Here is a 25,232-nt window from a genome sequence, read left to right as displayed (position 1 = left end):
ATACAAGGCCGATGAAAGTTTTCAGCTTAAAATTAAGTGTTTTTGCGCTTTAGCATTTTTACCAATTGAAGACGTTGTCAATGTATTTAAAGATGTGTCTGACGATGAAGACATCCCTTCTGAGTTTATCACTTATTTAGAGACTACATACATTGGGATTGTAAGGGGACGCGGCTTTCGTCGACGATGAGAAACCCCACAGTTTCCTATTCAACTCTGGAATGTACGCGACCGCGTTTTAAATGACTTGCCAAGATCAAATAATTCCGTAGAAGGGTTCCATAATGCTTTGCGCTCATCGATAACATCCACACATCCAAATTTGTGGAAACTGTGCACTGCCCTTAAGGCTGAGGAAGGATTAAGCCAGACAAAAATTGCACACATTCGACGTGGAGACTCAACAACAAAAAAAAAGACCTATCAAATTATTGATGCACGACTGAAGAAGCTAGTTCAAGATTATCAAAATGAAAACCCTCTGCAATTTTTAAGAAGTATTGCATGCAATTTGTCTTAAGAGAATTTTCTTTAAATAAATTGAACTTTTTTTTTCATAACCGCTTTTTTAATGTACTCGCTGTTATTTTTTACCCTAATGTCAGTATAAAATGTGAGCTAAAATTTATTATTTTTCTTTCTTTATCCCAAATTATATCATATTAAAAATTTTGCGGTGGGAGTTCCTTTTTTTTATTTGCTCTGGCGGAATTTACCATGGTGGAATATACCGTGGTGGAATTTACCTATGGTGGAATTTACCTGGTGGAATTTACCTGGTGGAATTTACCTGGTGGAATTTTACCTGGTGGAATTTACCTAGAACCCTTTGCTATGTTATACTTCTTCTCTTTTATTTTTATAGTGTCCCTGACTTCCCTTGTCAGCCATGGTCGCCCCTTACTCCCCTTGGAATATTTATTTCTCTTTGGAATGAACTGATCCTACACCTTCTGTATTATTCCCAGAAATACCTGCAATTGTTGTTCTACAGTCATTCCTGCTAGGGTATCTTTCCAGTCAACTTTGGCCAGCTCCTCCCTCATGGCTCCATAGTCCTCTTTGTTCAAAATTGTAAATTGTTCCCAGTGTGTGTAGGACAGAGTTATGGGGTGTGGGGTGATCGCTGGTCAGCATGCACTCAGTGGGCCGAAGGGCCTGTTTCCACGCTGTAAAGTTTCACAAGTGTGTCCGTATGGCAGCTTCCTTTAATGAATACAAGGAACGTGTACATGGCAGAGTTTCAGGGTGTGGGGTTCCTTCTCACCGCCCACCATCATCTGTGTGTCCACACGCCTCGCCCCTGCCTCAGTGTGTGGTAGTACTGGCCATCTGTGGCTGAGTGACCACTACTCACACACACCCTGGCCATCTGTGTGGCCACTACTCACACACACCCTGGCCATCTGTGACCACTACTCACACACACCCTGGCCATCTGTGGCTGAGTGACCACTACTCACACACACCCTGGCCATCTGAGTGACCACTACTCACACACCACTGTGTGCAGGACACAGGGACACACAGATAATGATGGTGAAACCCAGACTCTGTACAAGGACAAGCACAGCCTCAGTCACACTAACTAGAGAAACAGACGTACAAACTGCACAACACAATGATGTGATCACTCTTCCCCATACACCAGAGGGCTGAACCCCAGCTCCCTGGACTGGCTTCTGCACCACCTCAGCTCGCCCAGCTCTCACGTTTAATCTGCTTTAGTTTCACTTGAGGATCAAGGTCCATCAGAACTGGAAGGAAGAAAACAGGTGGTGAGTGAGGAATTAGTGATGGGAGAGGTAGAGGAAGAGGGAGAGAGGGGGAATTGGGGAGAAGGGGAGAGGGAGAGAGGGAAAGTGGGGGAGAGGGGGATAGAGAGGGAGAGGGAGAGTGGGGATAGAGAGAGGGAGGAGGGAGGAGGGGAGATTGTAGAGAGGGAAGGGGAGAGAGGGGGAGAGAGAAAAGGAGAAGGGAGAGAGGGAGAGGAGAGACAGGGAGAAGGAGGGAGAGGGGGAGAGAAGAGAGAGAGAGAGGGGGAGGGAGGGGGAGGGAGGGAGAGGGAGGGGGGGGGAGGGAGAGGGAGAGAGAGGGAGGGGAGGGAGAGAGGGAGGGAGGGGAGGGAGGGGGATGGGGAGAGAGGGGGAGGGGAAGGAGAATGGTGAGTATACTCCCACCCATTGCCCCTCTACCAACCCCCCTCTCCCCTCAGTGCCCTGCCTACCCACCCACCCACTGCCCCCCCCCCCCCCCCTGCCACTTACGGTGCATGGCGTAAAAAAGAGTACAAAGACCAACATGGGGAAGATGTAGACGAAGCCGGCTATAATTCCCCGTGAGATCAGCAGTTGATCTGAATATTGGCACTGATGGGCTGCAGGAAAGTGCGAGAAGGTTGAGCATGATGCAGCTTTACAAGGTCACCGTACACAAACATTAACGTTATATACCATCCACATCACTACATTTACACAACCTTCACTCACACCATCTAGTCTTTGGCTTTCAATGCACCTCACACCATGTTAGACTCTTGATATTTCACATTACAACACACTGAAACACTAATTATAGGTCACTGAACTACAGGCAACACACATACAGTGTGAGCACACCTGTGATCACTACAGCTCACACCCAGTGCAATGAACACACCTGTGATCACTACAGCTCACACACACCTAGTGTGAGATACACCATGGGTGGGGGTCCCTCTAAGCAGGGATTCTCCCCCTCTACATTGGGGACCTGGGGTGGAGGGTATTGCACCGAGGAGTTCCCTGCAACCTGTTTCTCTCGCGATCCAGACTCGCCAGCCGCCTGCCACTTTTGTGGGCTGGAAGAGTCTGTGTACCACGTGTACATAGAGTGTGTGAGGCTGCAGCCACTGTTTGAACACCAAAAGGGGCTGCTCCTTGCCTTCTGGCTGCATTTTTCACCCACCATCCTCATCTTTGGACACCCTGTGCGTAGGGGAGAGGGTAGGGCTGAAGATGTCCTGGTTGGGTTGCTCCTGGGCCTGGCCAAGCTGGCCATCCGCGAGTCAAGGCGCCAGACGGTGGAGGGCTTTACCCAAGCCGGCTGCCTGCCCCTTTTCCGAGGATACGTCTGATCCCGGGTGTGGTTAGAAAGGGAATACGCCCTGTCCACGGGCACCCTGAGGGAGTTCCGGGACTGCAGGGTGTTGAATGTATCCTCAATAAGGATTGTATCATAATTGTATAATAGTTGATTATGAATATTTGTTTGTATTGTATTATGGTGGTGGGTTCTGCCTGGTTTTATTGTAGTGTAAATATTATTTTTTAATAATTGAATAATTATTTTGATTAAAAAAAATAATAATTTAAACAACAAAAACAAATGTGAACACACCTGTGATCACTACAGCTCACACCCAGTGTAGGTGAACAATAGACAATAGACAATAGGTGCAGGAGTAGGCCATTCAGCCCTTTGAGCCGGCGGCGGTCCATTCAATGTGATCATGGCTGATCGTCCCCAATCAGTACCCCGTTCCTGCCTTCTCCCCATGGCCCCTGACTCTGCTATCTTTGAGAGCCCTAACGCACCTGTGAACACTACAGCACACACACACACACACATAACATGAACACACCTGTGATCATTACAGCTCACATACACCTAACATGAACACTCCTGTGATCACTACAGCACACCTACCGACAGACACTGCTATGTTCCAAATATTAAATACATACCAGCAATGTTAAAGGATACTGATTATGAATATAGAGATCATCTATAGTTTAATTAGTAGTGTATAGATTAATGTTAAGTATATTCCATCCACACTGTCAAACAGCATAGGTTATAAACACAATGATTATAAGTGCAGTGGCCACATGACTCCAAGGTCAAAGCAGAAGAGACTGCATCCAGTAATATTAAACTGAGCACCACAGACATAGTGTAAACCAAGAAAGAGACAACAGCATCAACATTGTCTCTGGGGGTTTCACACTTAGCTACTCTGGGATGGTAGGTTTGACCTGGTCACTCACTCACTGGTAGCAGCCAAGGGTTTGGCAGTAACTGGCCGGATACACTCACCAATATCTGCAACTTTGTAGAGCAGCACAGATGGAAGCAACACCGATATCAGTCCCAGGATGTAAATGATGCAACTCTGATCTGCAAGTCAATGAAATAATTAATCTGAGCTTGAACACAAAGTGCTGAAGAAACTCTACACCACATTCCAGCATCTGCAGTTCCCAATGTCTCCAATTCACCTGAGCCACTCATGTCGGGAATGATGATGTCACCTTGCCATTCCAGAAACAGAAGGAATGCTGGTGCTCCACTTCTCCGGGCAAGGACCAAGTTCCACACTGCAGGAATCTCCAAACCATGTCCTGACAACCAGGGATCATGAGGCCGGCCGATCATTGTTCCCATAATCACCCACTGGCCCACGGCTGGAGTAAAAGGATGGAGTGGATGGTTCTGCTGGTGAGAGGGTGTGGGGTAGAGTTGGAGTGCGTGTCTTTGGTGGCGAGATATCCAGGAGTTTTCTTGGTCGGGGGGTGGGAGGGTGATGTATGTGGAATTCATTGCCACAGACAGTGGTTGAGGCCAAGTCATTGGGTGCTTTTGGAGCAGACATTGACAGGCTCATGATTGGTGACCGTGTCAAGGATTATGGGGTAATAGACAATTGCCAATAGGTGCAGGAGTCGGCCATTCGGCCCTTGGAGCCAGCATCGCCATTCAATGTGATCATGGCTGATCATCCACAATCAGTACCCCGTTCCTGCCTTCTCCCCATATACTCTCCTATCTTTAAGAGTCCTATTTAACTATCTCTTGAAAACCTCCAGAGAACCGGCCTCCACCACCCTCTGAGGCAGAGAATTCCACAGACTCACCACTCTCTGTGAGAAAAAGTGTTTCCTCATCTCCGTTCTAAATGGCTTACTCCTTATTCTTAAACTGTGTGCCCCTAGTTCTGGACTCTCCCAACATCGGGAACACGTTTCCTTCCTCTAGCATGGCCAAACCCTTTATAATCTTATGTTTCAATTAGATACCCTCTCATCCTAAATTCCAGAGTACACAAGCCCAGCCGCTCCATTCTATCAACATATGACATGTACACTCTGGAGTTTAGAAGGATGATAGGATATCTCATTGAAACATATACAATTGTTAAGGGCTTGGATACGCTAGAGGCAGGAAACATGTTCCTAATGTTAGGGGAGTCCAGAACCAGGGGCCACAGTTTAAGAATAAGGAGTAAGCCATTTAGAACGGAGATGAGGAAACACTTTTTCTCACAGAGAGTGGTGAGTCTGTGGAATTCCCTGCCTCAGAGGGTGGTGGAGGCCGGTTCTCTGGATGCTTTCAAGAGAGAGCTAGATAGGGCTCTTAAAAATAGCGAACTCAAGGGATATGGGGAGAAGGAAGGAACGGGGTACCGATTGGGGATGATCAGCCATGATCACATTGAATGGTGGTGCTGGCTCGGGGCCGAATGGCCTACTCCAACACCTATTGTCTATTGTAAAACTGCAGAAGGATCTCTTTGCTCCTATATTCAGCTCCTCTTGTTATGAAGGCCAACATTCCATTAGCTTTCTTCACTATCTGCTGTACCTGCATGCATACTTTCATTGACTAATGAGCAAGGACCCCCCAGATCCCGTTGTACTTCCCCTTTTCCCAACTTGACACCATTCAGTTAATAATCGGCCTTCCTGTTTTTGCCACCAAAGTGGATAACCTCACATTTATCCACGTTAAACTGCATCTGCCATGGATTTGTCCACTCACCTGACCTGTTCAAGTCACCCTGCATCCTCATAGCATCTTGTTCACAGTTCACCATGCCACCCAGCTTTGTGTCATCTGCAAATTTGCTAATGTTACATTGAATCCCTTCATCTAAAGCAGGGGTCGGCAACCTTGTTCTGCATAGAGGCCGGAACGCATGTCTGTGAGCAGATGGTGGCCACATCTATCACGTGTACACATGGATCTTGCCTCAGATGGTAGGCAACAAAAGGTTCACAGAAGGTAGACCAAAATGCTGGAGAAACTCAGTGGTCGAGGCAGCCTGATGCAATCCTTGCATGACTCACCCGCTGAGTTTCTCCAGCATTTTTGTCTACATTCGATTTTTCCAGCTTCTGCATAAAATATGATGGAGCAAAGTAAGATAGACCACTCGATGTAAAAGCCATAGTAGGTCATGGATCATTACAAGCTCCATCTTAGTAAGCAGATTCACGCGGTTCCCGGACGCTACTGCTGTAACCTGGATGTTGTGTGTGTGTCTGATCAGTGCGTGCACTTATCTGCGTTAGCATATCTTTGAAATAATCGGAATGACATTTTATTCTGTGACTTCAACCTCCTTTGCTCTGAAAAAGTCTCCAAACGTGAGGTGCAAGACACGGGGAGATAGATCTCCTGCACCCACCGCCCGCTTCCGTCACAGGTCAACCTAAATCTTGAACTAACACAGAATTCAGGGTAAACTCGGAGAAAACAACTTTTGCCGCAGTTGAAGGCGAGGCTTCGGCCTCAGCGCGTTAGTTTCAATAGACAATAGACAATAGGTGCAGGAGTAGGTCATTTGGCCCTTCGAGTCAGCATCGGCATTCAATGTGATCATGGCTGATCATCCCCAATCAGTATCCCGTTCCTGCCTTCTCCCCATATCCCCTAACTCCACTATTTTTAAGAGCCCTATCTAGCTCTCTCTTGAGAGCATCGAGAGAACCTGCCTCCACTGCTTTCTGAGGCAGAGAATTCCACAGACTCACCACTCTCTGTTTCCTAACCGATGGTGTTCCGGCCTATCCCTGTGTATAGCACGCCACCTCGCACCTGTATACAGGGAACGAGGGACACAAACAGTGGTCACTGCTGCACTGCCGGAAGTGGTTGGGACAGTCGCGGAGACTGCACGCTTCATCGAGGAGGGACATACAATTTGAGAAGGAGAAAGTAAAATCGGAAGTGGCAGTGATGCAGTTGAACAAAGGGGACTATGAAGGCATGAGAGGGGAGCTGGCCAAGGTAAACTGGAAATGGATACTAGCAGGAATGACAGTGGAACAGCAATGGCAGGAATTTCTGGGCATAATCCAGAAGATGCAGGATCATTTCATTCCAAAAAGGAAGAAAGATTCTAAGGGGAGTAGGAGGCAACCGTGGCTGACAAGAAAAGTTAGGGAGAGGATAAAACTAAAAGAAAGACTAAAAGCACAGCAAAGAATAGCCGGAAGCCAGAGGATTGGGAAACGTTCATCGGACAACAGAAGGAAACAAAACGGGCAATACGGGCTGAAAAGATGAAGTGAAGCTGGCCAGGAATGTAAAGAAGGCCAGTAAAAGCTTCTTTAGATATGTTAAGGGAAAAAGTATAAGAAAGTCAAATGTGGGTCAAAGGCAGACACGGGTGAAATTATTATGGGGAACAAGGAAATGTTAGAAGAGTTGAATAAGTACTTAGGATCTGTCTTCACTAAGGAAGACACAACCAATCTCTTAGAAGTACTGGAGGACAGAGGATCTAAGGTGGTCGAGGAACTGAAAGAAATTTTCATTAGGCGAGAAATAATATTGGGTAGGCTAATGAGACTGAAGGATGGTAAATCCCCTGGGCCTGATGGTCTGCATCCCAGGGTCCTCAGGGAGGTGGCTCCAGAACTAGTGGACACATTGGTGATCATTTTCCAATGTTTAATAGATTCAGGATTAGTTCCTGTGGATTGGAGGATAGCTAATGTTATCCCACTTTTCAAGAAAGGAGCGAGAGAGAAAACGGGGAATTATAGATCAGTTAGCCTGACTTCGGTGGAGCGAAAGGTGCTGGAGTCAATTATTAAAGAAGTAATAATGAGGCATTTAGATAGCAGTAAAAGGATTAGTCCAAGTCCACATGGATTTATGAAAGGAAATGGATTTATGAAAGGACTAATCTTCTGGAATTTTTGGAGGATGTGACAAGTAAAATGGATGAAGGGGAGCCAGTGGATGTAGTGTATCTAGACTTTTAGAAAGCCTTTGACAAGGTCCCGCACGGTAGACTGGTGACTAAAATTAGAGCACATGGTATTGGGGGTAGGTTGTTGACGTGGATAGAAAATTGGTTGACAGACAGGAAGCAAAGAGTAGGAATGAACAGATCCTTTTCAGAATGGCAGGCAGTGGTGAGTAGAGTGCCGCAAGGCTCGGTGTTGGGGCCGTAACTGTTTACCATATATATTAATGATTTGGAATAGGGAATTAGGAGCAACTCTAGCAAGTTTGCAGATGACACAAAGCTGGGTGGCAGTGTGAATTGTGAAGAGGATGTTAGGAGGTTGCAGGGTGACCTGGACAGGTTGAATGAGTGGGTAGATGGGTGGCAGAGGCAGTATAATATAGATAAATGTGAGGTTATCCACTTTGGTGGCAAAAACAAGGGGGAAGATTATTATCTCAATGGGGTTAGGTTAGTTAAGGGGAGGTACAGTGAGACCTGGTTGTCCTTGTACACCGGTCACTGAAAGTTGGCATGCAGGTACAGCAGCCAGTGAAGATAGTTCATGGAAAGTTGGCCTTCATAACAAAAGGATTTCAGTATTGGAATAGAGAGGTTCTTCTGCAGTTGTAGAGGGCTCTGGTAAGACCACATCTGCAGTATTGCGTACAGTTTTGGTCTCCTAATTTGAGGAAGGACATCCTTGTGATTGAGGCAGTGCAGCGTAGGTTCACGAGATTGATCCCTGGGATGGCGGGACTGTCATAAGAGGAGAGATTGAAAAGTCTAGACTTTTATTCACTGGAGTTTAGAAGAATGAGGTGGATCTTATAGAAACATATGCAATTTTACTTCGGAGTCACGTGAGTGACTACGTGAAGAACCCCGCCAGGACGCATGCGTGTCATTATCGTCAAACGTATTGCGCGAGTCAGCACGGGAGAGAACGTCTCCCTTTAGCGGCAAAATCGAAAAAGCCGACACAGCAGGAAGGGACTCTGCAATTGTTCCAACTTACCTTGCAGGTAGGGAAATGCAGAGAACCGAGTAGCCAGCAACAGCAAGAAGCTGCGGGCAAAGCTGGAGGGGGAGAAGCTGTGCCGGAGTAGCGGGCAGCAACAGCAAAAGACGTCAGCAGCAGCCTCGGAGACGGCAGCGCTGAATCTTCGGCTGGAGAGGGAAACAACCGCTGTGCCCGACTTCACCCTCCCGGCCGCTGACCGGTTTGACAGCTGCAAATAACCACTTCTCACCGGGGTCGGTCCCAGCGGGAAACGGGTATTTGAGCGACCGGCTGCAAAACCGAGCGACCAGTGCCCGTCACCGTTGTCCAAGGAGATCCTCCGTGTCCGGGAGACTCAGGGGAGTCTGGCTCGGAGCAGTCAGCTAGGGCAGCAGAACAGTGCTGGGGTGAACAAAGATGTGTTGGAACTCCCCGGGGCGCTCAGAACGGTGTGAAGCGGCTGGCGCTGGAGGTTGCAGCGCCAGGGAACAGGGAGCCAGAACCTGGGGCAGTGGTTCAGATGTATCATCGCTGATTGGGGGATCATTTATGCATCCCTCCCTTTGCCTCATCAGTCGGGTATTTAGGAAGAAACAATAGACTCCACGTCTCGAATTTTGATAATACCTGATTGCCCTATGCAACCATGGGTCCGGTTGATATCAACATGGGTCAGGACCACTGCACCTACAACCTGGGGACCCTACACCTGGAGTCCGCATTACAGGGCTGTAGCTCACTTCTATTTCTATACAGGGAAGTGCTTGAGGGAAGGACAGATTCAGGAGATGGAAGCAGCACCTTCCATAGTGCTATATCATGCTTTTCTCCCTCCCCAGTATACATCACCATCCATCATGCTATAGACCTAACTTACTGGTTCTTCCCGCACTAGGGGAGTTACCCATGTCACTATTATATATTAACCTATTTATTTTAGAGTTGAAAGCACCTCTTCTACACCTGGGACTGAAGGACCGTATGCGGAATTATTTCAGCGGGTCACAGACAGTCCACCCAAACATCAGTACTTGGTATCATCTAGGTACGAGAAGTACTGCCACAACTATAATCATCACCCACAGATCTATGAACATCCCGCCTGTTCTGGAATTTCTGGCAAGCCTCCATTACGATGAGAGGCTCAGTCATAGTGCCATCTACTGCACCAGAAGTGCTCTGTCAACATACCTGTTGAAGGTACGGAACCGCATTCTGTTGGGACACACCCTGGTAACAAAACTCATGAGGGGCATTTTAAAATTAATCCTCAAGAACCAGGTACTCCCAAATATGGGAAGTGAGCATTGTACTGACCATGTTAAGAAACTGGTCTCCAGCTACAGCTCTGTCCCTACGGAAACTGACTATAAAACAGTCATGCTGATGGTCCTGGTCATGGCACAAAGGGTCCAGTCACTACAGAAAATAAGGTTGGATAACATGATTAATTCATCTGGAATTTAATTTTCACATCAATGTAATAGTCATAAGGAACAGACAGAGGTCAGCAGGCCTAAAACAGAATTCAGGGCCTACCCTACAGATGGTCATCTCTGTATTATAACACACTTAATATCATACCTGAAATATATTAAGATCATCAGAGGGAAGAAATGTCACTTTAATCAACTACTAACAGCCACTCAAACAGTGACAGTCCAGACCATCTCTAGATGGCTAAAACAAGTCCTAAATAGGCTGGAGTGGACACTAGCATTTCAAATCTCACTCCACCAGGGCTGCAGCTACATTGGCAGCTATGAAGTTGGAAGTACCAATGGACTAATCCTCAAAACAGCAGGATGGTGAATGGAGGAAACTTTCCAACGACTTTATAACAAACCAGTCATTGAACCTGGAACTTTTGCAGAAACAATTTTAAGTTCTGTATATAATTTACCCCAGGAATAGGGGCAATAATTGGTGTTAATATTTTTACTATTGGGTTTCAATATCGTATTGATGTCTAATAATGTTAACTTTATTCTCTCCAAAAATCAAGGCAGATGTGATGCATGGACTCGTTCCACGGCATGAAATCACAGAGCTTTAAAATCTTCACGTAGTCACTCACATGACTCCGAAGTAAAATAGTAAGATTAAACGAGAACTTACCAGTTTGAAGTTTGATCGTTATTTAATGAGGAGGAACGTTGAGGGATTTTGTGCCCTCCGCTCCCACCCTTGATCATAGTCTGAACTGGTATCTGTTGTCTAATCTTACTATGTTTAGTCATTATAGTTATCTGTGATTCCACACCGCTGCTTTGAAGAATGACACGCATGCGTCCTGGCGGGGTTCTTCACGTATTCCCTTAACGTTCCTCCTCATAAAATAACGGTCAAACTTCAAACTGGTAAGTTCTCGTTTAATCTTACTATTATAAAGGACTGGACAAGCTAGATGCAGGAAAAATGTTCCCAATGTGGGGCGAGTCCAGAACCAAGAAAAATATTCCCAACGTTGGGCGAGTCCAGAACCAGGGGCCACAGTCTTACAATAATGGGGAGACCATTTAAGACTGAGGTGAGAAAAAACTTTTTCACCCAGAGAGTTGTGAATTTGTGGAATTCCCTGTCACACAAGGCATTGGAGGCCAAATCACTGGATGGATTTAAGAGAGAGTTAGAAAGAGCTCTAGGGGCTAGTGGAATCAAGGTGTATGGGAAGCAGGCAGGCGCAGGTTATTGATTGGGGACGATCAGCCATGATCACAATGAATGGGCCGAATGGCCTCCTCCTGCACCCATTTATTCTATGACAGGACTCACTGACAAACCTTCTCCCTGATACACGGCTCCTATCCGTCAAGATGAATTAGAAGATTATATTCAATGTATGTAATTTTACAAAGACGCCAATTGCAATGTGCACTTGTGTGCACGATGCACCGAGACCCATCCGACACGTTACAGAGAGATTACTTCCACGGGAACCCAGCCCCCTGACTCAGTCACTCATTGCCAACCCTACATGGACATTTTCATTTGAAATAAATATCAAATTAACCCGATATCCTGGAAGAATTGACACAAAAATCGGGGGTAACTCAGCATCTCTGGGTCAGGCAGCATCTCTCTGGAGAAAATTACGTTTCTGGTCAAATTCAGACCTTGGAAAACTATATTTATGTAAAATAAACCGTACCCGGTCAACTATAAAATTGGGGCAAGGTTTTTACGGGTTGTGAAATGCTCCTTCTTTAAAGATCAATACACAAAGTGCTGTCTCCACTTTTTACAGTGAAATTGACAATAATCTAGGCGTGGACGGGGCTTAATCTGTGCTGAATGAAACTCCGTATCAATGTAGCTGAGTATGAAATCACATCAGTGTCGGTGTGTTACTGCCATTAGTTTCACAATAGTTTGTAGAAAGTACAGCGGTATGTGTTGTACAGGTGAGTGTGTGAATGTGTGGTGTAGTCGAATGTGTACGGGTGTATGTGCAAATGATAGGTAGCGTTAATAAGCGAATGCCCAGTAAAGTTCAGTAGCAGCGTAGCCATATCTTGCTATGCTTTATCATCTTTGATCTGCAGTTCTTTTTTAAATGTGTTCACATAAGGTGCGCGACCGTGCCGGCGGCCAACACCTCTGCGCTAGGCGGGCCGGATGATTACGGGTTATAGGCTGCATTCGGCACGGGGGCATAGGTTGCCGACCCTGATCTAAATCATTAATGTATACTAGACCAAAGGGGACCCATCGGGTCCCGTCCCCTCAACGCGCTGGGGGGAGGGCGGAGGGCTGCTGTGTCACACACACACACTAACCCCCCCCCCCCCCCCCACACACACACACACACACACACTCCGTGGGGAGTAGTGGGGGGGGGGGGGGGGAAGCACCAGTCACTGCCTGCCATTCTGAATGTCAAGTCAATTCAAGTCACATTTATTTATATAGCACATTTAAAAAACAACTCTCGTTGACCAAAGTGCTTTACATCTGTTATAAGAATACAGGCCCCTACAAAGCTTTCCAAAAAGGGGGGTGGCATGACAGGTTTACAAAAGATTTAATGTGAAATCGTGTGCCGCGCTACGCACATCATGAGCGCGAAGCATGAAGTCCCTCGATGCCAGGGTACAGGGCCTGCTTAAGGGCCCTGGAAGCTCCTGGATTTTAAAGGCTCTCTAAAACCCCTCTTAGATGGGGGAGAGGGAGGGGGCAGTGGGAGAGGGAGTTGGGAGAGGGAGGTGGGAGAGGGAGGAAAAAAGGAGGGCAGGGGGGAGAGGGAGGGGGGAGAGAGAGGGAATGGGGGGTGGGGACAGAGAGGGGGGGACAGAGAGGGAGGGGGGGGAGGAGACGGGGAGGTGTGGGGAGGACAGAAAGGGAGCGGGAAGGAGTGGAGAGGGAGGGGGTGAGAAGGGGAAGAGGTGAGGGGAAGAGGTGTGGGGGAAGGGGATGGAGGGGGAGGGGGGTGAGAGGCGGGTATGGATGGGAGGTGCGAAGGGGTGGGGGAGCCACTCTGCTGCTGGAGTAAGGGGGGAGAGGAAACGGAGAGGAAGGGTGGAGAGGAAGGTGGGAGAGAGGGGGGGAGAGGGGAGAAAAGGTGGGAGAGGGGAGAAAGGGGAGAAGGATGCGGAGGGAGGTGGAGAGGGGTAGGGGGAAGATAGACCGGAAGTGGCGGCGCTGGTGAACGGCTGCCTGCAGTCCGTTCGTTTTTACTTTTTTGTGTTGTTTTTTTCGTTTTGTCTAGTTAAGTTTTTGGTTTTTAGGTTGTGTTTATGTGGGGGGGGGGGGGTTGAAACGGGACTTGCTGTGTCTCCATTCGGGGGGAATGCGACTTTCTTGTCGTATCCCCCTTCTCTGCCTCCGTCTGCGCTGAGGCATAATGGCGGAGCTGGCGACCTCGAGACTCCGGAGGCAGAGCCAGTCAGGACTTGCCCTGGTCTCGCTCCCGTGAGGGCGGTCCAACTCGGGGCTGAGACTCTCCCGTGAGGGGCTGTGACGCTCCCGTGAGGGCGGCCTGGCGCGGGGTTGAAACTCTCCCGTGAGGGGCTGTGGCGCTCCCGTCGGGGCAGCCCAGCTCGAGGGTGGAATGGCGCTCCCGTCAGAGCGGCCCAGCTCGAGGGAGGAACGGCACTCACGTGAGGGCGATCCGGCTCGGGGTTGGAACGGTGCTCCGGTGGCTGGAACGGCGTTCTGGCGGCGGTGACCTGCGTCCGCGGTTCAGCCGCGGGCCAGCGGCTGCGTCCGCTGGACTGGAGGGCGGCAGCTTCGACCACCCCGGGCCACGGTGTTTGAGCCGGCCCGTTTGCGGGGTTCGGTGAGCCGCGGGACTGTTTGTGCCATCGCCCGGTGGGGAATCGCCTCAGCGCAGAGGGAGAAGAGGAGGGAAGAGACTGCAGCCCTAAGATTTTTGCCTCCACCACAGTGAGGAGTTGCTTGGAGGACTCACTGTGGTGGATGTTAATTTGTGTTTTTTGTTGTTTATTATTGTATTATTGTATGTATGACTGCAGGCACGAAATTTCGTTCAGACCGTAAGGTCTGAATGACAATAAAGGTAATTCTATTCTATTCTATTATATAGGGGAAGAGTAGGGAGGGGGAGGGGAGAGAGGTGCAGAGGAGGAGAGGGGGAGTGGGCGGAGAGAGAGGGGGGAAGAGATGGGGGAGGAGGGGGGGGTGAGGAAGTGGGAGAGGAATGGGGGAGAGGAAGGGGGAGAGGGGAGCGTGAGGGGCGGAAAGGGAGTGATGGGGAGGAGTGGGGAGATTTTGAGGGGTGGGGGTGCGCGTGCGCGTCGTCAGAGGTGAGGGGGAGAGGGAGGGGGAGAAAAAAACAGGGCCCGCCTGCTGCTGCTAGCGGGCGGACGTTGAAAATCAGCAGAGGAGGCCCGGCCGCTCAGAGAGAAGGGGGGGGGGGGGGGGGAGAGAGAGGGGGGGAGAGGGAGGGGAAGAGAGGGGGGGAGAGAGGGGGGAGCGAGGGGAGGAAGGTGAGAGGAAGAGAGGAGAGAGCGTGGAGAAAAAGGGTGGAGAGAGAGGGGGAGTGCGGAGAGACGGGTAGAGAGAGGACGAGAGAGAGGGGGGGGGGGGGAGAGAGAGAGAAGGAGATGGAGGGAGGGGGAGAGGGGGAGAGGGGAGAAAGGGGGGAAGAATGGGGAGGGGTGGAGAGGGATAGGGGGAGAGGGGAGGGGAGGGGGTAATGGATAGGGGGAGAGGGGTAGAGGAGGAGAGGATGGGAGAGAGAGGTGAAGTGGGGTGAAGGGGAAGTGGGGGGGGTGGGGCTGGCGTGCATTAGTCAAGCATCGGGAGGCGTGTCGCGAGCAGCGGGGGGGGGGGGGGGGGGAGCAGAGCCGTGCTGCCAAATGAGAGAGAGAGAGAGAGAGAGAGAAGCGGCTTTTGCCACAGCTGGAATGAGCGCGCAAGGCTTCACGAGCTGCTCCAACATTGATGATAAGGTGATGTGTAGAACAAAGAAGCTACAGCGGAACGGAGCTGTAGAATGTTTGTTCAGCTGAGGTTTCTCCACCTCTCTGCGCCTTTAATCAACAGCGGCGGGGGGGGGATGGGGCCTGGAGGCAGGTGGGCCTGGATAGGTCGCCATGTTGGCATTGTGACGTCAAGCAGCGCGTGAGTACGAGGTCGCCATGTTTGCATTGTGACGTCAAGCAGCGCGTGAATATGATTTAGATTTTAAAACGAGTGGTGGGGGAAGTATTTTATTAGAAAACGTGTACATAAAAATGCCCAAATGTTTTAAGGAGTGGATGATTGAATGTAAAAGTGAAATCGCTAGCGAGATGGGAAAAATCTGAGAGAATTTCGGAGTTGTTTTGGCGTAGCAAGGAATCAAAGGCCGAATCTGGCACCCACAACCACACACACACACACGCACATCTGGCACACACAAACACACACACACACACACACACACACACACACACACACACACACACAGAAACACACACACACACACACACACACACACACACACACACACACACACACACACACACACACAAACACACACACACACACACAGAAACACACACACACACACACTCTGTTTTAATATATAGATAGATATGGGCAAAACGCGTGTGTGAGTGGGACTAGTTTAGATGGGACATGTTGGTCGGTGTGGGCAAGTTGGGCTGAAGGGCTTGTTTCCACACTGCATCATTCTATGACTAAAAAGTTAAGAAGATGTTAAGAAAAGTTAAAAATGAATGTAGATAAGTAAAGCAGATTTGAAAGATGAGTGAAATGTAAAGGCAGAAAGATGTTTATTAGTGGAAAGGAACATAGGAAAGGAGGGGGAGAGTGGGCTTGGGCAGATGGGTGAATGGAAAATAGACACAAAGTGCTGGAGTAACTCAGTGGGTCAGGCAGCATCTCTGGAGAACATGGATAGATGACATGTCACGGAGTGCTTGAGTAACTCTGAGTCAGGCAGCATCTCTGGATATTATATTTCGGGTCAAAACCGTTCTTCAGTAATATTCATGATGTGGCATGCATAGACATTCCTGAATGTTACCCAAACCATTGTGAGCTGCTTTGTTATGGTGCTTGCCCTCTCCTATAATGTCTCTGCTGCCTTGGGTGATGCAGGACAGGACACATGCTTTGGGACACGGTGTGAAGCTGTTGCCGTCTGTCCTAGCCTGGTAAAAACCTGGATGGAGTGGATGTGGAGAGGATGTTTCCACTAGTGGGAGAGTCTAAGACCAGTGGCCACAGCCTCGGAACGAAAAGACATTCCTTTAGGAAGCAGATGAGCAGTAATATTTTGGTGGTGAACTGAGGGTGGTGAACTGTGGAATTAATTGCCACAGACAGCTGCGGAGGTCAAGTCAATGGACATTTTTCAGGAGGAGATTGATAGATTCTTGATTGATTCGGGTGTCAGAGGTAATGGGGAGAAGGCAGGAGAATGTGTTTGAGAGGGAAAGATAGATAGAGCCATAGAGTGATACAGTGTGGAAACAGGCCCAGCATGCCCCATCTGCACTAGTCCCACCTGCCTACGTTTGATCCATATCCCTCCGAACCTGTCCTATCCATGTACCTGTCTAACTGTTTCTTAAATGTTGCGATAGTACCTGCCTCGACTACCTCCTCTGTCAGCTTGTTCCATACACCTACCACCCTTTGTGTGAAAAACATACCCCTCAGATTCCTATTAAATATTTTGCCGTTCACCTTAAAATTATGTCCTCTGCTCCTCGATTCACCTACTCTGGGCAAAAGACTCAACCATATCTATTCAAATCAAGATTTTGTACACCTCTATTAGATCATCCCTCATCCTCCTGTGCTCCATGAAATAGTCCCAGCCTACATAACCTCTCCCTATAGCGCTGGCCCTCCAGTCCTGCCCACATCCTCATAAATCTTCACTGTACCCTTTCCAGTTTGATGACATCTTTCCTATAACATGGTGCCCAGAACTGAATACAATACTCTGAATGCGGCCTCACCACCTTCTTATGCAACTGCAACATGACCTCCCAACCTCTATACTCGGCCTGACCCGCTGAGTTACTCCAGCACTCTGTGAAACGTCACAGAACAGGGCAAGATTAGCAAGTTTGCTGATGATACAGAAGTGAGTGGTTTTGCATATAGTGCAGATGGTTGTGAAAGACTGCAGCAGGATCTGAATCAATTAGCCAGGTGGGCAGAGGAATGGTTGATGGTTGCATGATTGCTTGAAGCTCGTGTCGCAGGTATATCAGGTGGTCAAAAAGTATTTTGGCACTTTGGCCTTCATCATTCAGAGTATTGAGTATAAAAGTTGTGAGGTCATGTTGCAGTTGTATATGACGTTGGTGAGACAGCATTTAGAATATTGTGTTCAAGAAGGAACTGCAGCTGCTGGAAGATCGAAGGTACACAAAAATGCTGGAGAAACTCAGCAGGTGCAGCAGCATCTATGGAGCAAAGGAAATAGGCAACATTTCGGGCCAAAACCCTTCTTCAGACTGATTAGAATATTGTGTTCAGCTCTGGGCACCATGCTATAGGAAAGATGTCAAATTGAAAAGAGTACAGAGATCCCCATCCTGGATCAGTCCAATCAGGGTTGTGTCATCCACAAACTTGAGAAGCTTGACAGAGGTATCTGTGGAGGTGCAGTCATTGGTGTGGCGAGAGTAGAGGAGGGGGAAGAGTACGCATCTTGCGGTGCTCCTATGCTGAGCGTTTGCGGGTCCGAGATATGCTTTCCAGTCTCACATGCTGCTTCCAGTCAGTCAAAAAGCTGGTGATCCACCGACAGAAGGGTTCAAGCACAGTCAACTCAGAAAGTTTGGAGCGTAGTAGCTCTGGCACAATGGTGTTGAATGCAGAGCTAAAATCAACAAACAAAATCCTCGCATAGGTCCCCTGGCGGTCTAGGTGCTGGAGGATGAAGTGTAGGCCCAGATTGACTGCGTCATCCACAGAATGCAGAGGGTCCAGCACAGGGATTGTGATATTTTTCAGCTTGGCCAGCCAAAGCCTTTCAACGGTCTCCATGACTACAGAGGTCATTAAGACCAGTAGTCCTTACCTTTTTGGGTACAGGGGCAATAGTGGAGACTTTGAAGCAGGCAGGGTCAGTCCATCTTTGCAGGGACTGGTTAAATATGAGTAATTGGGTGTGAAGTGTTGGTGGGGGTGGAAAAGGGTCCACTCTTCATTACTGGAGTCTTGCCTAAAGTAGGTGTGAAGTGGTGAATGGGAAGGAGAGGATGCAGGGTCCATTCTTTGCAGACTGAGGTCTGGCTGTGTTTGTTGGGGCGGGGTTACCTGGGTTACGGTTCTGATTTTCAAACCTGCAGTAAAACTCATTCAGGTCGTTCGTCAGCTGACGATTGTCCAAAGAGCTTTCCTCTTATAGCTGGTGATTTCTTGCATGCCCTTCCAAACTGAAGAAGAGTCACTAGCTGAGAACTTGCTCCTCAACTTCTCAGAGTACCTTTCCTTGGCAGCTCCAAACCCTCCCCCCCTCCACCCCCCCAGCCCCGATCTGGAAATGGAAATGTTACATCTGTATATAATGATTCCATTGAAATGTATATTTATGTCACAGACTATGGAATTCATATTTTTCAGTATTATTATCAAGGAAAAGAGTTCCAATTGTTTGTTATTATTTGATATTGTTTAAAATTATTCATATGGAGGAGAAAATATAAAAGATCTAAAACCTACCTTTATTTTGCATTCTCACTAAAGATAATCCCCCTTTCCCTCTTCCATCCCGCACCTTCCCCTCTCTCTCTCCCCCTCTCCCCCACCCCACTCTTTCTCGGGTCAGCGGGCATGGCGTGGGCCCAGCGGGGGTGGCTTGGGCCCAGCGGGGGTGGCTTGGGCCCAGTGGGCGTGGCGTGGGCCCAGCGGGGGTGGCGTGGGCCCAGTGGGGGTGGCGTGGGCCCAGCGGGGGTGGCTTGGGCCCAGCGGGGGTGGCTTGGGCCCAGCGGGGGTGGCGTGGGCCCAGCGGGGGTGGCGTGGGCCCAGCGGGGGTGGCGTGGGCCCAGCAAGGGTGGCGTGGGCCCAGCAGGGGTGGCGTGGGCCCAGCGGGGGTGGCGTGGACCCAGTGGGGGTGGCATGGGCCCAGTGGGAGTGGTGTGGGCACAGCGGGGGTTAGTAGGGGTGGCGTGGGCCCAGCGGGGGTGGCGTGGGCCCAGCGGGGGTCAGTGGGTGGGACGTGGGCCCAGTGGGGGTGGCTTGGGCCCAGGGGGGGTCAGTGGGTGGGACGTGGGCCCAGTGGGGGTGGCGTGGGCCCAGCGGGGGTGGCGTGGGCCCAACAGGGGTGGCTTGGGCCCAGCGGGGGGCGTGGGCCCAACGGGGGTGGCTTGGGCCCAGCGGGGGTGGCGTTGGCCCAGCGGGGGTCAACAGGGGTGGCGTGGGCCCAGCGGGGGGCGTGGGCCAGCAGGGGTGGCGTGGGCCCAGCGGGGGTGGCGTGGGGGGTAGATGTCTTGGGCCCCGGCGGCGTGGGGGGCAAGCGAGGGGAGTGGGCCCGGCCACAGCGGCATCTGGTGTTGGGGTTACAGCCGCTGGGCTCAGATTCAGCCACTCCCACCCGGCGACGGGACAACGGTCTCCTGGTCAACGCCGCGGATGGAGATGCTGGACCGGGCAGGCAGACACCGCATTCCCCCCCCCCCGTCCTGGAGAAATGGGCACTCCCTTATCCCGTGGGCCCGATTAGACCCCCTCATGGGTAGTTTGAACCAAGGATAAAAAACAGACCCCCTCCTGCAACGCAATATTCCACTACTTACCTGGAGTAGACGACACGAGGCATCGAGCTCAATGTGTGGAGTGCAAATGGCAGTCTGATCCCGCTCGGGCCCACTCCGCACGCGCGGAGAGACGGTGTCATTTTCCGTCGCTTCCCCAACTACGCAGGCGCGGATGGTCACATTTTCTTCTCCCATATCATCCAGCAGACGGAACCAGAATTTTGTGCGTTCTTCCGACAAATTGGTAACGCTGATTTTTTTTTTTTTTTTTTTTTTTTTTCTTTTTCCACGGGATTTTTTCTTACTCAGGGAAAACGCACCGCCTCTTCAGACGGCCATGGAATAGTATACACAAGCAAGCTAAATGTATGAAAGGGACCCATTAATCGTTACTCTATTGTTCATTAACAATAGGTGCAGGAGCAGGCCTTCGAGCCAACTTCAATGTGATCATCCCCAATCAGTACACCATTCCTGCCTTCTCCCCATATCCCCCGACTCCGCTATTTTTGTGCCCTCTCTAGCTCCCTCTTGAGAGCATCCAGAGAATGTCTGCCAACCAATTGTCTATCCATGTCAGCATTCCAACCCCAATACCATGTGCTCTAATTTTGCTCACTAATCTCCTATGTGGGACCTTACCAAATGCTTTCTGAAAGTCCAGGTACACTACATCCACTGGCTCTCCCTTGTCCATTTTCCTAGTTACATCCTGAAAGCATGATTTCCCCTCGTAAATCCATGCTGACTTGAACCGATCCTGCTACTGCTATCCAAATGTTCCGTTATTTCATCTTTTATAATTGACTCCAGCAACTTCCCCACCACCGATGTCAGGCTAACTGGTCTATAATTCCGTTTTCTCTCTCCCCGCCTTTCTTAAAAAGTGGGATAACATTAGCTACCCTCCAATCCACAGGAACTGATCCTGAATCTATAAAACATTGGAAAATTATCACCAATACGTCCACGATTTCTAGAGCCACTACCTTAAGTACCGCCCAGCGACGGGAGAACGGTATGGATCCGCGGATGGAGATGCTGGACGGGGCAGGCAGACACCGCACCCCCCTCCCCCCTCCCCCCCCTCCGGAATAGAACACAGAAATATTGCAAATGTCATTAGAAACGGGAATAGTGCCGGAGGATTGGCGCACTGCGCATGTTGTTCCATTGCTTAAAAAGGGGTCTAAGAGTAAACCTAGCAATTATAGACCTGTTAGTTTGATGTCAGTGGTGGACAAATTAATGGAAAGGATACTTAGAGATAATATATATAAGCATCTGGATAAACAGGGTCTGATTAGGAACAGTCAACATGGATTTGTGCCTGGAAGGTCATGTTTGACTAATCTTCTTGAATTTTTTGAAGAGGTTACTCGGGAAATTGATGAGGGTAAAGCAGTGGATGTTGTATATATGGACTTCAGTAAGGTCTTTGACAAGGTTCCTCATGGAAGGTTGGTTAAGAAGGTTCAATTGTTGGGTATTAATGGTGGAGTAGCAAGATGGATTCAACAGTGGCTGAATGGGAGATGCCAGAGCGTAATGGTGGATGGTTGTTTGTCAGGTTGGAGGCCAGTGACTAGTGGGGTGCCACAGGGATCTGTGTTGGGTCCACTGTTGTTTGTCATGTACATCAATGATCTGGATGATGGTGTGGTAAATTGGATTAGTAAGTATGCAGATGATACTAAGATAGGTGAGGTTGTGGATAATGAAGTAGATTTTCAAAGTCTACAGAGAGATTTATGCCAGTTGGAAGAGTGGGCTGAAAGATGGCAGATGGAGTTTAATGCTGATAAGTGTGAGGTGCTACATCTTGGCAGGACAATTCAAAATAGGACGTACATGGTAAATGGTAGGGAATTGAAGAATGCAGGTGAACAGAGGGATCTGGGAATAACTGTGCACAGATCCCTGAAAGTGGAATCTCATGTAGATAGGGTGGTAAAGAAAGCTTTTGGTGTGCTGGCCTATATAAATCAGAGCATTGAGTATAGAAGTTGGGATGTAATGTTAAAATTGTACAAGGCATTGGTGAGCTTTCCCCACTGAGAGTAGGGAAGATTCAAACAAGGGGACATGACTTGAGAATTAAGGGTCAGAAGTTTAGGGGTAACATGAGGGGGAATTTCTTTACTCAGAGCATGGTGGCTGTGTGGAATAAGCTTCCAGTGAAGGTGGTGCAGGCAGGTTTGTTTTTATCATTTAAAAATAAATTGGATAGTTATATGGACGGGAAAGGAATGGAGGGTTATGGTCTGAGCGCAGGTATATGGGACTAGGGAAGAATACGTGTTCGGCACGGACTGGAAGGGTCGAGATGGCCTGTTTCCGTGCTGTAATTGTTATATGGTTATATTATACCCTGAGTTGCAGACTATCAGGCCCTGGGGATTTATCAGCCTTCAGTCCCATCAGTCTACCCAATACCATATCCTGCCTAATGTGAATTTCCTTCAGTTCCTCCATCACCCTAGATCCTCTGGCCATTAGTACATCAGGGAGATTGTTTGTGTCTGCCTTAGTGAAGCCAGATCCAAAGTGCCTGTTCAATTCTCTGCCACTCGTCTGTTCCCCAAAATAAATTCACCTTTTTCTGTCTTCAAGGGTCCAACGTTGGTCCAACTTTGTTCTAAACTATTTTTTCATCTTCACATACCTAAAGAAGCTTTATATTCTTGGCTAGCTTATCTTCGTACCTCATCTTTTTTCCCCGTATTTCCTTTTTAGTTATCTTTTGTTGCTCTTTAAACATCACCCAATCCTTTTGCTTCCCGCTCATCTTTGCCATGTTGTACTTCTTCTATTTTTATACTGTCCCTGACATCCCTTGTCAGCCACGGTCATCCCTTACTCCCCTTGGAATCTTTCTTCCTCTTTGGAATGAACCGATCCTGCACCTGGATCTGTATTATTCCCAGAAATACCTGCCATTGTTGGTCAACTGTCATCCCTGCTAGGATCTCTTTCCAGTCAACTTTGGCCAGCTCCTCCTGCATAGTCCCCTTCAACTAATTAGTTCAACTAATATTGACACTTCCCTTCTCCCTCTCAAATTGTAGATTAAAACTTATCATATTAAGGTCACTACTTCCTAATGGCTCCTTTACCTTGAGTTCCTTTATCAAATCCAGTTCATTACATAACACTAAATCCAGAATTGCCTTCACCCTGGTAGGCTCCAATACAAGCTGTTCTAAGAATCCATCACGGAGGCACTCCACAAAGTCCTTTCCTTGGGGTCCAGTACCAACCTGATTTTCCCAGTCTACCTGCATGTTGAAATCTCCATAACAACTGTAGCAATACATCCACGACATGCCAATTTTAACTCGATTCAATTTGCACCCTATATCCAGGCTACTGTTTGGGGGCCTGTAGATAACTGCCATTATGTCCCTGTCCCACTTAGGAAACCTGAACGGAACCCTCTGGAGACTTTGCGCTGCACCTAAGGTTGTTGTGCGGTTCCTGTAGGTTCCCGGAGGTTTTTGTCAGTCTCCCTACCTGCTTCCACTACCTGCAACCTCCGGCATCCACCTGCAACCTCCGGGAACCGCACGGAAACCTTGGGTGGGGCGCAAAGTCTCCAGAGGTTTCCCTTCAGGTTTCCTAAGTGGGACAGGGGCATAGTTAAGGTCTTTTTACCCTTACAATTCCTCAGTTCTATCCATACTGACTCTACATCTCCTGATTCTGTATCACTCCTTGCAAGTGACATTGGGTGGGAGAGGGACGGATGGATCAGCCACGGCTGGCAGAGCAGACTCGATGGGCCCAATGGCCTAATTCTGCTGCTATAACCAATAAACATGAACCTATATGTTAGCTATGTGTGATGGTGCCCAAGAGAGGCACTCTCTGCATGCTGGTCCCAGAGGTGAATCTGCACCTCAGCTTCAACAGCAGCTGTACACTGTGGATGGCTTGATTATAGTCATGTACAGTCTTTTCACTGACTGGATAGAAGACATCAAAAAAGCACAGGCATACACTGGCCCTACCCCCAACTCTGTTACATTAATGACTGCATCGGTGCTACCTGCTGCACAACTCATGGACTTCATCATCTTCACCACCAATTTTCATCCTGCACTCAAATTTATTTGGACCATCTCCGACTCCTCCATCCCCTATCTTGATCTCACCGTCTCCATCACAAGAAATAGACTATTGACTGATGTCTATTACAAACCCACTGACTCCCACAACTATCTCGACTACACTTCTTCCCACCCTGCTTCCTGTAAAGACTCTATCCCCTGCTCCCAATTCCTCCATCTATGCCGCATCTGCGCCCAAGATGAAGTATTCCATACTAGGGCATTTGAGATATCCTCATTCTTTAGGGAACATAGATGAGGGCTTCACTCGTGTCTCCTTGGTACTCTGCAGCTCTACCCTTGCTACCCCTCCCCCTAATTGCAACAGAGACTAGTCCACCTAGTCCTCACCTTCCACCCCATCAGCCTCGCATACAACACATAATCCTCCAAAATGTCCGCCACCTCCAAAGGGATCCCACCACTAGCCACATTTTCCCATCTCCATCCCTTTCCGCAGAGACCATTCCCTCTGCAACTCCTTAGTTAACTCATCCAAACCACCCCCTCCCCAGGTAACTTCCCCTGCAACTGCAGAAGATGCCAACTCCACACCTGTCGCTTTACCTCCTCCCTCGACTCTGTCCAGGGACCACAACACTCCTTTCAGGTTAGGCAGAGGATCACTTGCACCTCCTCCAACCTCATCTACTGTATCCGTTGTTCAAGATGTGGAATCTTATACATTGTCGGGACTAAACGCAGACTGAGCGATCGTTTCAAGGAACACCTTCGCTCAGCCCGTCAGAACCAACCTGAATTCCCGGTTGCTGGACATTTTAATTCTCCTTCCCATTCCTACGCTGACCATTCTGTCCTCTGTCTCCTCCATTGTCAGAATGAGGCTGAACACAATTTGGAAGAACAGCATCTCATATTTTGCTAGGGCAGCTTACAGCCCAGTGGTATGCATCTTTATTTCTCTCACTTCA

The 25,232-nt window shown here is 48.9% G+C and overlaps 1 protein-coding gene across 1 annotated transcript in view; it reads right to left on the bottom strand.

Annotated features, from left to right (window-relative positions):
* Positions 1–676: 676 nt before the first annotated feature.
* LOC129693483 (uncharacterized) overlaps positions 677–25,232 on the bottom strand; it is a 79,410-nt gene continuing 54,854 nt past the window's right edge. The window contains exons 8-10 of the mRNA XM_055630292.1: positions 4,078–4,158; positions 2,268–2,377; positions 677–1,757 (exon numbers count right to left, since the gene is read on the bottom strand). Coding sequence (XP_055486267.1) covers positions 1,752–1,757; positions 2,268–2,377; positions 4,078–4,158 — 197 coding nt within the window. The 3' untranslated portion in view covers positions 677–1,751. The remainder of the gene's footprint in view (positions 1,758–2,267; positions 2,378–4,077; positions 4,159–25,232) is intronic.

Source organism: Leucoraja erinacea, unplaced genomic scaffold (assembly GCF_028641065.1).
Source record: "Leucoraja erinacea ecotype New England unplaced genomic scaffold, Leri_hhj_1 Leri_310S, whole genome shotgun sequence".
NCBI lineage: Eukaryota > Metazoa > Chordata > Chondrichthyes > Rajiformes > Rajidae > Leucoraja > Leucoraja erinaceus.
This window is presented reverse-complemented; position numbering and strand designations above follow the sequence as displayed.